The following is a 13,329-nucleotide window of genomic DNA, read 5'->3' as shown; positions in this document are numbered from 1 at the left end:
ATTTATTCAAAAAGTGTTCAATTAAAATAAATAAAAATAAAAATCTTATGCAAATAGTAACGTACAACAAATTAAATTTCAACAAACAGCAATATGGTAAAAATTAAGGGTCATTTGTTTATTTAAATAATTATTTCCGAAATAATGTTTCTTTTGACGGAAACTTAACATTAGAAATTCAATTAAATTTAAGTGAAAGAAAAAGTAAACAAATACTGAACGAGTTTTTAGCTCAAAGATAACTTAGAGCTGATTGTTGACAAACAAATCTGTAAAACAATAAAATCAGAGCAAAGGAGCCCTGTATTAAAAATGACCACTAACAAGAAGAAACCGACACAACAAAAGAAAAAAGAAAAAAAAACCACACACACACACACAATTGTGGGCTTGCGAATCAAATTTACACATTTTTATTAATTTTATTTAAAAAACTTTGTCTGATTTTGATATTTTAATTGTTGTTTACCCCACTTGTAAGGACTCACACTTGAACTTACAAATAAGAACAAACACATTTCATGTGACGACTTATACAAAATTATTTTAAACAAGAGCATTTTTGGAGAAACAAATTGTAAACAGTAATACCCTGCCATAGTAAATGGAAACAGTAAATTGCCATGCACTTCTATCAAACAATGATGTACTTTCTTGCCGTTATTGAACATAGTATAAAGGGCTTGTAATTGATTTGCAAGGGGGGGCAATTAATGAAGGAAACATACATTGTGGTTCACAGCAAGAAAGTCTTTTTGTTTAATAACAATAAAGGCTTCTTATACAGCGCGCACATTCGTCACTCATTCGTCACTCATTCGTAACGCTCAAGGCGCTGTAACATACAGTAATTCCTGCGAGATGTGTGACTACGTTTGAATTATGAGACCCAATTCATTTATGTTCCACAAGGTGCCGTGGAGCGATTTACTGCCGACCAGGAACACCGGGGCGAACCCATTTTCTTTAAGATAAGTGCACTTTGTTCTTTTACGTGCGTTAAACAACACTCGGGACCAACGACTTTACGTCACATCCGAAGGGCGAAGGACACAAGTGTCACGACTCTCGAACCCACACTCTGCTGAACACCAGAGCTTGAGTCCGGTGCTCTAACCGCTAAGCCATGACACGCCACATTCACAATTTTGTGCTTTGGAGTAAAATGATGATGACTACGATTGTACTAATATATATTTGGTATGCGGTACCAATCATGTGTATTTTATTTACTTGCCAGGTAAACCAATTAAGAACTCACTCCGCGGTAGTGCAGTTAATAACGATCTTATAAGCTAAAGTAGTAGTCCTAGCCGATGTTCTACCTTCCGCCCAGGTAGTAGTTTAAAAGCAGGACAGTTCTTTTCAGAACTGAGAAGTCTCCGGAAAATCCGAACAATCTACTCCGCGGTAGTAAAATATATAGCAAGACAGTTCTCAAAAAAAACTCTTATATATACATTGATAGCTCACCATGCAATGCCCCAAATCATTTTATACGATGATATTATACAAACCATCAACAACAAGGATGAGATCAGCAGCTGGGTACGGCGTCATTGACTCATTGGTCTTTGCTTCACATTCTACTCGCTGTTTGTGGTAGTTTCTCTGCGGAGTAAATACCCAGTCCTCCATGGTGTTCACCAGTCCATTCCCCTCAGTGGTTCGGTCCTCAGTTTCCTCTATTGCACCGTTACGATACAAGGCGATGGTTGCAGCAGGTCTGGAACCCTGAACCGTACATGTCAAAGTCTGTTCTTCACCCTGGTTTACAGAAAGATTACCCCCAGGAACCAGATCATTGCCGGCGTAAGACATCGATACCGAGGATTCCTTCGGCGGAACTTCATGACAAAATAAGACAAGAACAAGAGAAACGATGAATATAAAGTTTTAACATCTATTATATCGTTGTGGTACCCGCTGCTAAAACATAGGATTCGAACTACCCCTATAGCTACCGGGCAATCTCGTTAGTCTAGTTGGGAAGACACTGCTCTAGAATTGCAAGGGACGTGGGTTCGAATCCTAACTTAGGACTAGCCTTAGTTTTTCAATATCTCCTGAGACTAGTCCTAAGTAAGGACTAGTCCTAACTCTTTGTGAAATCGACCACAGACTATTTTGTTCTTCCAGCCTCGGTTTGGTAACCTTGATATCAATGGGAGAAGTTCAAGATGGCATGCACCATAAAGGTATATTATAATAAGCATGTAGCAGATGCACTCGCGCACTCAAACAAGTAGCCCCCCCCCCCCGCCCCTAAAAAAAGGGGCTTCAAGTAAAAGAGCAACAACTCTCAAATTAAATATTTCTCACCTTTGACATCGATCGTTACGCTGATAATTGTCCCATCTGAACCTTCTTTGTTTATTGCTTGACACTTTAGCGCTCGGTTATGATGATTTTGAAATGAAGCCATTACTGAAGCTGTACTTGTGCTAGTAGTCAGGCCATCGGGCTCATCAGTATTGCTCTCATTGTGACCCAATTCTTGATCTCCTACAGTCCATGTAAATGATGCTTCGGGGTTGATGTCTGGTACCACGCATGTGTACTCGCGATCCTCACCTTCCACCAGGTATGACGTCCACCCAGGGGGATAGGCACCAGTTGAGTCAGACAAAGTGATGGTAGACGGAAAAACTGAAACAGATGAATGATATATACCGGTTAAAGGCACTGCCGTCGATTTCACAAAACTGTTCCTAACTTAAGACTAATCTTAGGACTTAGGACCAGTCCCAACCCTGCACTGTAGCATGCAGACCTTAAGATTAATCCTAATAGGAAGGGCTACTCGTCCTAACTCGAGATAAGACGAGTCCTAACTCGTTGTAAAATCGGCCCCGGTCTCGAATTCCAGCATCTTTGTATATTTTTAAGTAATGTTTTTTTCCTTAATGTCATTTTTTTTTTCAGACACAGGACCATAATTTAAAACAGCAGTTGTGCTGATATTTGAATCCTGTATAAAGATCTTGAAATAAAATAATATAAATAAAATACACAGTACAATTCGGCTTACTTACCTATAACTGTCAATTTGGTGGTTGCCCTGCCTGATTCTCTATCTAGACCTTTCCTGTATTCCACTTGACATCCATAGATCCTATCATCATTGTACACATTAACTTCCGCAAAGGTAAAGGTTGACATAGAATCATCTCTAGTCATGGTGTGAGTAGATGAATCGTATCCATTGAAATACTCAGGATTTGTTATTCCGATATTACCAAACCTAGCCATTACTGAATATGCATCAAAGGTGTCACTGTTATACCATAGCACACGGTATAAGACATAGCCTTGTGTGCTCAGTGAGTAACTGCAAGTAAGAGTTGTTCTTGTTCCATTCACACTGGACACAGGTGGTGCTGATACTTGCAAAGCCTGGCTGGATGTGGCTGGAGACAGAAAGAACAAGATGGATTTCACATGACGTCATTTGCCGCCATCTTTGATGACTATGGGTGCGTTCGTTTAGCTTCCCTGGGTCGACCCCGGTCTGCCCCGGTACGTTCGAATAGCTTTGACGGGGCTCACACGGGTTAGCCCCCTGCTTGTGGAGTGGGTCACTTGGGGGTGACCTGAGGTGCATGCCGTCACCACGAGAGGGCGAGTGTGATCGTTCGATTAGCTCTTGTCAGGGGCTCACCCGAGTGAGCACTGCGGCGTCTACCCAGGGAAGCTAAACGAACGCACCCAATGTAATGAAATAGGGCACTCGTGTAGGCTCCTACTCCCTGTGCACGACTCTTAGCCAATAATACACTGTGCTTGGAGTAAAAGTTGTACCAACTTTTTAAACAAATTTAAATGATCAGCGTGTTTATCATTTTGACACCTGCTTACATGGTTTGTAGGATTCAAACACACACAACAATCTAAAGACGGGTTAAACATGTGGAAAAGTTGGTAGGCTCTACAAATGCTTAGAAATGTGTTTGAAATCTTAAAACTGTTTGTATAGTGTAGCTGTAGTTCCCACAATGTTTAATACTGTCAACAGCTCTCCATTGCTTGTTACCAAGTCAGTTGTTATTTTGAGTTATTACCATTAGTGTCCAGTGCCTCTAAAGTTACTTTGAGGTTTGGTCAAAGAAAACGAAGACATGAATACCAAAATGTTACTATAGATGAATAAATGTTTATGTGTCTATTTCTACCATTCAAATAGTCATCAACAATAACTTACCTTTGAACAGTATTCCAACGATGAACAGTAATAGTCCTGACATCTTCATGCTCCGCAAAACCACACTGTAGACTAGACCATAGGCGACTACGGTAACCAGTAGCTTATAGTAATGGAAGTGTCAAATTTTAGGTCTAACTCGAGATTTGACTAAAATAACGTTCACTTCCTTGTACAGAATTACTACGGACTGCAAACAAAATAAGTCCCTTTATTCAAATTCGCAGCACAACAATGGAGGTTACATCCGCATCTGGTAACATATTTTGCTTAACTTTTGGTACAATAGTCATTCAAGTTTCAAGGTGAAATATAGACGGGGGCGTACGTATATTTACGGTGCACGTAAAAAAAAAGATTGTTTACATCATAACCAAATAACAGTTTAAAGATCGATCAACATTTGACTTGGTTCAAAAGTTTTATGAAAAGAATGTCAAAAGAATTGTCAACTAACAAACTAAGATGATTTTAACAACGAATTAAACAATTATGGTCTAGTACATGTCACCGTGATTTTGCAACAACAAGAACATAACATAAAAACAAACAATCACAAAACCCGAAAAATATATAGATCAGATATACACCAATGTCATTATAAAGCCATTATGAATTGTGATGCAGAGAATATTCTCTGCTTTTTCTAAGTTAAGGAAAACCAAGTATAATTTGATATCGTTTATGCTAACCTCTTGATCTTTGCTATGTTGTTATAAGTGTTGACATTGTTAAAATTGTAACCCTTCCCCAGGGGACAGTTTTTGCCTTTTTTGTGTGTGATAACATTTATACAATAACAGTACAATACAAATTTGAAATAACAGTGCAGTAAGTTTTCAATTTTTATCTTTTTAATGGACAAATAAATTATTGAATTGAATTGACTTGCAGTTAATAATTCGTCACTACAGAAGGCATATGTTACAAAATTGATTATTATTTCAAACTCACCTCTTACTCTCATAACAGCAGTACCAAACTGACTCCCGATTCCAGAGCCGATATTCAAATAACACCAGTACTGAGCTTCATCATGCAATGTAACTGATTTAATGGTGAGAGGAACTCCACTTAGAGTATGATCAAACTCATAATGGTTTTGATCCACTAAAGGATCCCATATGACACCTTGGATTATAGTGTTATAGAGAAGGATGGCATCAGCATCATTATAGGTCACATTGAAGGAACCCTTTTTCCAACTGACTGCTCTAATTGTACCGGATGAAGTTGTTGTGCAAGTCAATGTTGTATCTGTACCACTGTCCACCAATGGACCACTGCTGATAACTATATCCAGCTCTGCAGATACACCTTTATTAAAACATAAGAAGAAGTTTGATTATCAGTGGTATGAAGTACAAGGATTTTCATAGATTTTAAATTTGCATGGGGGATACAGAATATTCATTTTAGTTTTATCTATAAACACCGATGTGTGTATTAGCACTGTCTTTATTCAGTACTTTCCCGAGTTCTATGAAATAAATACAAGGAATGTTACTCTCGTGGTGGGTTCGAATCCCACCCGAGTAATATTGTGTTCACAAAACTTGGGCAAGTACTGCGGTTACAAGGCTATACGCACATCGGTGTATATAGGTAAAACCAAAATGAAAAATACAATGAATTTACTAGAATCTAAATTAGAATAGTATGCCTATTATGTTGGATACATAATTGATGTCAAGTCACAAAGTTAATTTATTAATTTACAATTATCATGTTATACATGAAGTTATATTAATCCATCTTTGTCTTGTCTCAATTGTCGGTCTTAAATTTGGATGTGTGTTTGTGTGATGTGTAATGTAGAGTGATATTGTCCCCGTGGTTGTCTGCTCTAAAAGGAAAAGTACAAAAGTGACTTGTCTTATTCGTTTCTCAAAAACTACAGCACCTCAGCAAATTATATTTAAAGGCACTGGACACTATTGGTAATTGTCAAAGACTATTCTTCTCACTTGGTGTATCTCAGCATATGCATAAAACAACAAACCTGTGAAAATTTGAGCTCAATTGGTCGTCGAAGTTTCGAGATAATAAAGCAAGAAAAAAAAAACACCCTTGTCACACGAAGTTGTGTGCGTTTAGATGGTTGATTTCGAGACCTCAAATTCTAAATCTGAGGTCTCGAAATCAAATTCGTGGAAAATTACTTTTTTTTCTCGAAAACTATGTCACTTCAGAGGGAGCCGTTTCTCACAATGTTTTATACCATCAACCTCTCCCCATTACTCATCACCAAGTAAGGTTTTATGCTAATAATTATTTTGAGTAATAACCAATAGTGTCCGCTGCCTTTAAAGGGATAAGCTTTTTACCAACAATATTTTTAAACTGTGTGAATTTACTGTAAATCTGTAGATATTGTATTTTGTAACATACAACAAGTACACAGACCCAAAAAGTACCAAAATTGTTCCTATAGACGAATATACGTTTAATTCCACCATAATAATTTACCTTTTAACAGTATTCCAATGATGAACAGTGTTAGTCCGGACATTTCCACGCTCTGCAAAACCGTACGCATTGTAAACTATAGGCGACTGTAATATTCAGTAACTTCATAGTACAGTGTCAAATTTTAGTTTGAGACTTTACTCATGTATTGCGTTTCCTGATAACCTGTAACGTAGAAATACAACTATTTTATTCAAACTCGCAGCGCAATATACGTACAATAGAGGAAGTATACTTCCGTGTTTGGGAACATAGTTTGCAGTTCGATTGGTGTAATAGTCTGTACAGTTTCAAGGTGAAATACAGACGAACGAGTCCTGTACATATAAAGTGCATTTTTACAATTTTGATCAAAATCAAAATAACAGTTCAAGAATCGGTCAGCCGTTCCACTTGAAAGCGTTCGACTCAGTATGTTATTTAAATCAACAAAAAATGAAAAGAGTGTCAAAGGGTTTGTCGCCATGTTTTTTTTTTTTTTAATTGTCGAAAGGGTTGGTTAATTGACAAATTACAAAACAAATATTATTTTGATAACAATTTCGCATCTGGTCACCTTGATTTTGCAACATGCACCCCCCCTCAAAAAAACGAAACGCCCCCACGCACACCCATGGGTTGCATTCCCTGTGTGGCAATTCCTTTGTTTTATAGGACAAATGTTTTCCCCCTCAACAATGTAAATAACACAGCGTGTAAGTCCGCATATAGTGGTCCATACACGTACTTCTTTTGTTCTCAGCTCAACACTATACGTGTAACTATCTTGTACCACAACACTGTGTAGTAACACTGGGCTAGTAACACTGGGCATGTCTACTAATTGATAACCGAGGACTTTAAAAGGGATTCGGGAAAAGGTTACACCGAGGACAGTCCTCGGTAGATTTTGTGTACAAAACCAATGGGGACGTCTGATAAAAAATGTCTAAACAATGGGAGAACTAAGAGAAGTCCTATAAACATAGTGTGGCCGAGAGCGTGGCCAATCGAGGACCAATCGTGAGCTAAACGTGGGAGGATCTCAATGGGCGTGGTTTGGTCGGGGTGGGTTCTCCCAGGTCGGGAAGCTGCATTCTCTCCCCACGCTTATTTTGAACATGTTCAAATTAAGCGTAGCCTGGTCGTAGCTAACAATGAACGGGGAAAAAGTCGTATAGTGGGAACACCGTTTATCGTACAAGCAGTGTGGTAGCATTGTGGTGAGATCGCAGCACTGTCGGCAACCATTTCGGAGTAGAAAACTACTAGATCGGCATCGGTCTAGATGTTATCGTAACGACAGCGAGTCAGTAACAGTGTTGACGTAGAAGCAGTACTTTTGTATACAAAAATGCATTGAAATGAAAATGTTGCTTTTAGTCTTCAATTTGCATTATTGCGATAGTAGAAAACACCCCTTGAAGTATTTCTGTTTGAAATGTCAGATTTGATTAGAAAAAAATAAAACTAATTTCCCGTTTGGAGTTTTTATCGCTCAGTGATGAGCGTTTTATTCAGTTTCATTTTGTTTTACCAATATTATGCAAAATGTGTAATCATTTTCTCGTGACCCAGATGGCCGATCGATCTCAAACTTCTACAGGCTTATCAGTTTATGTGTATGATGGATTACATTTAGTGCTTACTGCCAGCAACTGTTTTGTTGGCAAAAAAAAACAATTCTGTAATGTTCCTTTATTTTTAATAATGTTCTAAAATAATAGTACTTACTGTACACAATCAAGTCAGTTGTGGCAACTGCATTTACAGAGTTCATTCCGTCAGACTGTACCACTGTTACTCTGCACAAATACCGCCCTCTATCTCTACTAAACTCCACATTAAAAATTTCAAAAGTACTGATGAAGCTACCACTGTTTCCAGATCTGGATACATTGTATTGTGATTGGTCATTGTGAGCATTGCCATATGTAGGAGATGTTGCATCTAGATAGAATTCAGCAATCTTGAGGGTAGATGGGTCTGAAACACTCTCTCCTTTGAACCAATCCACTGTGAAAACTAAATAAGAACTGTCCAGAATCGCGTACGAACAAGAGAGGGCAGTGTGGTCGCCAACATAACTTGTCTCAGATTCCAGACTCACTGTGACTACTTGACCATTTGTAACTAAAAAAAGAAAACAGAAAACTTCAATTCTTCTTCTAAAAGTCATGTTGGCAGCTTTTAGTCAATATAACGTTCATTTCCTGCTTATAGAGTTACTATGAATTGAAAACACTTTCCATTTATTCAAATTCGTAGTTTACATACAATGAACAGATTAATTCTCACACATCTGGTATCATATTTTGCCGTTCTTTTGGTATAATGTTTCAAGGTGAAATACATACGGACGTACGTACGGGGGCTGATTTCCGCCAACAGCTAAACACTTTTTCAGATGTGGCGTTTCAAAGCCCCATTGCGGCGTTTGAACGCACCACGACGCCGATTTTTACTCCACAAAAAAAATGGCCGACGTAAAAGGAAAACCGTGCAATTTCGAGGCATGTGTGCGTGTACCATTATATTCTACTTTTAAAACATCTATTTATCCATACGCATTTTATAACTAACGGTTTCAAGCGCTTTTCAATGACCAACTCGCCCGATTCAAGGCAACATATCCCTTTAATGGCGTTAATGAGTTATGGATTCACCATAGTGCCCCATTGGACAGGGTCAGGAGAGATGTATTGAACTATTTCAATAACATCATGAAGGACTCTGCAGTTTATCAATAAATGAACCCCCAAAGTACTGAACTATAACCTTAGTATTAATTACGGTATACTAAGTACTTTGTCGAGTTCTGTGGACAAGTTGACTATGTCTGGGCAAGCTGCCACAGAGCACCATACAGGGCACACTAGTAATTGCCCCCAAAATGCAAGTTTAAGACCACCGCTGTGTGCTGCGTAATAGTTTTGTGCTTTATTGTTTCATCCGAAGAGAAATTTCATTCATTCATTCATTCATTTTTATTAAAAAACCAGTGGTAACACAAAGATGAATTATTGTATTACTGTATTATTGTTTTGTATGACAGCATTGAAATAAATGTACCAAAACTGAGTATCAACACAAGATAAAAGACATAAAACTTCACCACTGCAGTACGGGGGTACATAATTACATTAAAACAAAAATATAAATATAAATTTGATAAACCACTGAAAGGTATTATAAAAAATGCACAGGGTGTTGTGGGAACCCTCTTATACATTGAAACCCCACTATGGAATAAACCACATAAAGAGGGTACCCTACCAATTAAAAACTGAACAGCCCTCCAAAAATATTTGTAAAAAAATGACAACAAAAAAGGAATAGGCCCTATACAAGTTTGATAATACATTGAGAATATTTTACACAAATGAACAGGGGTCGATTTCACAAAGTTAGGACTAGTCCTAACTCAGACTATAGCCCTAGGAGACATATACCAAACGTATGGCTAGTCCTAAGTTAAGACGAGTATAACCCAAGATAAGACTATAGTCTTAAAGGAACACGTTGCCTTGGATCGGTCGAGTTGGTCTTTGAAAAGCGTATTTGTAACCGGTTGTTATAAAATGCATGTGATTAGAAAGATATTTTAAAAGTAGAATATAATGATCCACACAAGTATGACTCGAAATTGCGTGGTTTTCCTTTTACCTCGTCGACTAACATGGTCGGCCGGTGGATCATTGTATTCTACTTTTAAAACATCTTTCTAACCATGTGCATTTTATAACAAATGGTTACAAACGCTGTTCAAAGACCAACTCGACCGATCCAAGGCAACGTGTTCCTTTAACTCTTTGTGAAATCCACCCTGAACTGTAATGGCTTATTACCCGCACTGAACACTCACCTCTTACTCTCATAACAGCTGACCCTTGCTCGTTTTCTACAATATTCAAGGTACACCAGTACTTAGCTTCATCATCTAATGTAACTGATTTAATGGTGAGAGGAACACCACTTACAGTATGATCAAACTCATAGTGGTTTGGATCCACTGAGTTACCCCAAAGGACGGGGTCACCGATGAGGTAATAAACGATTGGTGCGGCATCATTATAAGTCCCATCGAATGAACCTTTGCTCCACTGGGCTAATCTGAGTGAACCAGATTTAGTCGATGTGCAAGTCAATGTTGTATCTGTACCACTGTCCACTAATGGACCACTACTGATGACTACATCCAGCTGTGCAGAAATACCCCCACCTTGATTAAAACAAAAACACAAAGAAAACCAAATAAAAGTTAATAATTTGTATGTGCAGTAGGTGTACTATGATATACAAGGAGTCAGCTATGATCCGAATGTCACCATTTTATAATTATTATAATAAAGTTTAGGAAACCCAACTTAAGCAACATTCTATAAAATAAATAACATATAACAATGGTTGGCAAAAAAATTTCAACTTTGTTTAAAAGAAATAATAATAGGCCTTATGATGCACATTCCGATACAATCACTTGCCACCGCAAACCTAAAAGACCACACAAGTTATAAATGAATAACCAACCTAAGTAGTGCTACAACCCTTATTTAGATATGTTAGTAGACTATGGTGAGTTAGATATTAATGCAAAAAATCTATCGGGAAAGTACAATAATTTCCTGAACATTTAGAAAAACCAAGAGCTAAATACAAAAGTGAATACATCTCCGCTTATCACACACAGCACACCTCAACTAGCTCCTCGGGTCGATGAGTTTGCCGTTATCATAATAATAATTCGTATTTTGACATCACACAATTCCTAGCAACTAATATTGATTTGAACTAAAAATAAGATCAACTTCAACTCTTTGTGAAATCGACCCCTGGTCCACGTATCCATATTACTCGCTACGGTGAACGAGCCTTCTCCCGTGTGTGCCCCCAAACTTTGGAACATTCTCCCAATCATCATGCGCGATTCCCTGAATGTGAACTTGTTCAAAACTAAATTGAATACCAACCCGTGACTGCTCTTTATTTTCTATAATACCTGTTACTTTTTTGTAAAGTGCTTAGAAACACTATGTATGAAGCGCTATAAAACTGTTGTATTTATGTCATCCAAGAAGAAACTGTGTTTGTGTTCAAACGATTCAAATAATCACAAAACTTACTTGTTAACAGTATTCCAATGATGAACAGCAGTAGTCCTGACATCTTCATACGTGGCAGAACCATACTGAATGTAGACGATACTATGGGCGAGTGAGGTCCCAACTGTCAGCTTAGTCGATAAATTATTATTATTTGGAACTTGAGTTTTTACTCGCTATAACGTTAATTTCCTGCCTAAGAGACTGCCTATAGAGAGACTAGAAATTGAAACCATATCAAATTCTGTTATTTAAGTTCGCAGGGCTACTTCCGTGTTTGGGGACAAAGTTTACACTTTGTGTATATATAGCCAGTCAAGTTTCAAGGTGAAATACACACGAACATTTCTATACTTTTGTAAAGGCTGCATTGTGTATTATTTGTATCATGGCCTAGCAGTTAATAATAACTTTCTGAGTTTTTTTTTTTTAGATTTGAGTAAAACAAGTCACTACAACTATGTTTGCTTAAAAGCATGTAAAACGTATTCGTGACATTGCCATTAATGTTTAAAGTTTAATGTAAATCCGTGGACATTGTGTTTTGTGGTACAAAAAGTACATACGACAACCGTTGTTGCTGCGTAAGAGTTTTGCGCATTATTGTTTCATCCCGTGTGAACTGGTCTGGTTTTACCTGTGCCCAATTTCATGGCTCTGCTTACCGTATACAAGCACAGAATCGGCGCTTACGGAAGCAGGTAATTCTGTGCTTACGGCAAGCCGTATTTCACGGGTTAGCGGTGAATTTTGGCTTCTGCGCGTGCGTACTCCACGTTTCTAGGCATTCTACGCTTAAAGGCTAGCGCAGAAATTCGGCACTTGCAAGTAAGCGGGGAATCGTGACCGTAAGCGCAGATTCGGCGGTCGAGTACGGTGAAATTGGGCCCTGCGCCGAATCTCACCTCTTACTCTCATTGCAGCTGACCCGTACTCCCTTACTCCAAAATTCAAAGTACACCAGTATTGAGCTTCATCGGCCCGAGAAACTGATTTAAAGGTGAGAGGAACACCGCTAGCAGTTAGATCAAACTCATAATGGCTTTGATCCACTGAACCCCATAGGATAGGGCTACCCACGACGTATAAAACGATTCCATCAGCATCATTAATGGTTCCATTGATGGGACCCTTACTCCATCTAACTTCTCTCAGTGAACCAGATTCAGTTGATGTGCAAGTCAATGTTGTATCTGTACCACTGTCCACTAATGGACCACTACTGATGACTACATCCAGCTGTGCAGAAGTACGCCCACCTTGATTAAAACAAAAAGAAACCAAAACGAAAACCAAATAAGTTATCTATGTATCTATAAGAAGATCTACTGTTTTTACTCTTTATTGCTAATTGATTGGAAACACATCCAATTTGGTCTGCGGGCCACAACATGTGATGTTAATCAAACAAAATGGAGTTAAGATCCTAATTGGACAAGTATTTGAACTACTTTTAGAAAACCCAAACAACATTCTACTACAAAAGAAATTCCGAAACACATTGGTTGGCAAAAATAATGACAACTTTGTTTACAAAATAACATAGGCCTCATATGAATTGAATTATTTTGAAGTACG

The 13,329-nt window shown here is 38.1% G+C and overlaps 1 protein-coding gene across 6 annotated transcripts in view; it reads right to left on the bottom strand.

Annotated features, from left to right (window-relative positions):
* LOC117301390 (proto-oncogene tyrosine-protein kinase ROS-like) overlaps positions 1 to 13,329 on the bottom strand; it is a 32,649-nt gene that overhangs the window by 13,192 nt on the left and 6,128 nt on the right. The window contains exons 1-4 of one of the 6 annotated variants that reach the window (XM_033785341.1): positions 4,202 to 4,284; positions 3,036 to 3,410; positions 2,323 to 2,649; positions 1,518 to 1,847 (exon numbers count right to left, since the gene is read on the bottom strand). The exons of 1 other annotated variant lie outside the window; for it this stretch is intronic. In XM_033785341.1, coding sequence (XP_033641232.1) covers positions 1,518 to 1,847; positions 2,323 to 2,649; positions 3,036 to 3,410; positions 4,202 to 4,250 — 1,081 coding nt within the window. In that variant the 5' untranslated portion in view covers positions 4,251 to 4,284. Of the gene's footprint in view, positions 1 to 1,517; positions 1,848 to 2,322; positions 2,650 to 3,035; positions 3,411 to 4,201; positions 4,285 to 5,155; positions 5,519 to 6,670; positions 7,064 to 8,383; positions 8,550 to 12,656; positions 13,011 to 13,329 lie in introns of those variants that run through there. 4 more of the 6 variants (XM_033785342.1, XM_033785344.1, XM_033785345.1 and 1 more) reach the window with 4 other exon arrangements.

The sequence above is a fragment of the Asterias rubens genome, chromosome 17 (genome assembly GCF_902459465.1).
Source record: "Asterias rubens chromosome 17, eAstRub1.3, whole genome shotgun sequence".
Lineage (NCBI taxonomy): Eukaryota > Metazoa > Echinodermata > Asteroidea > Forcipulatida > Asteriidae > Asterias > Asterias rubens.
The sequence above is the reverse complement of the archived record's forward strand: the minus strand, read 5'-3'. Positions and strand labels throughout refer to the sequence as shown.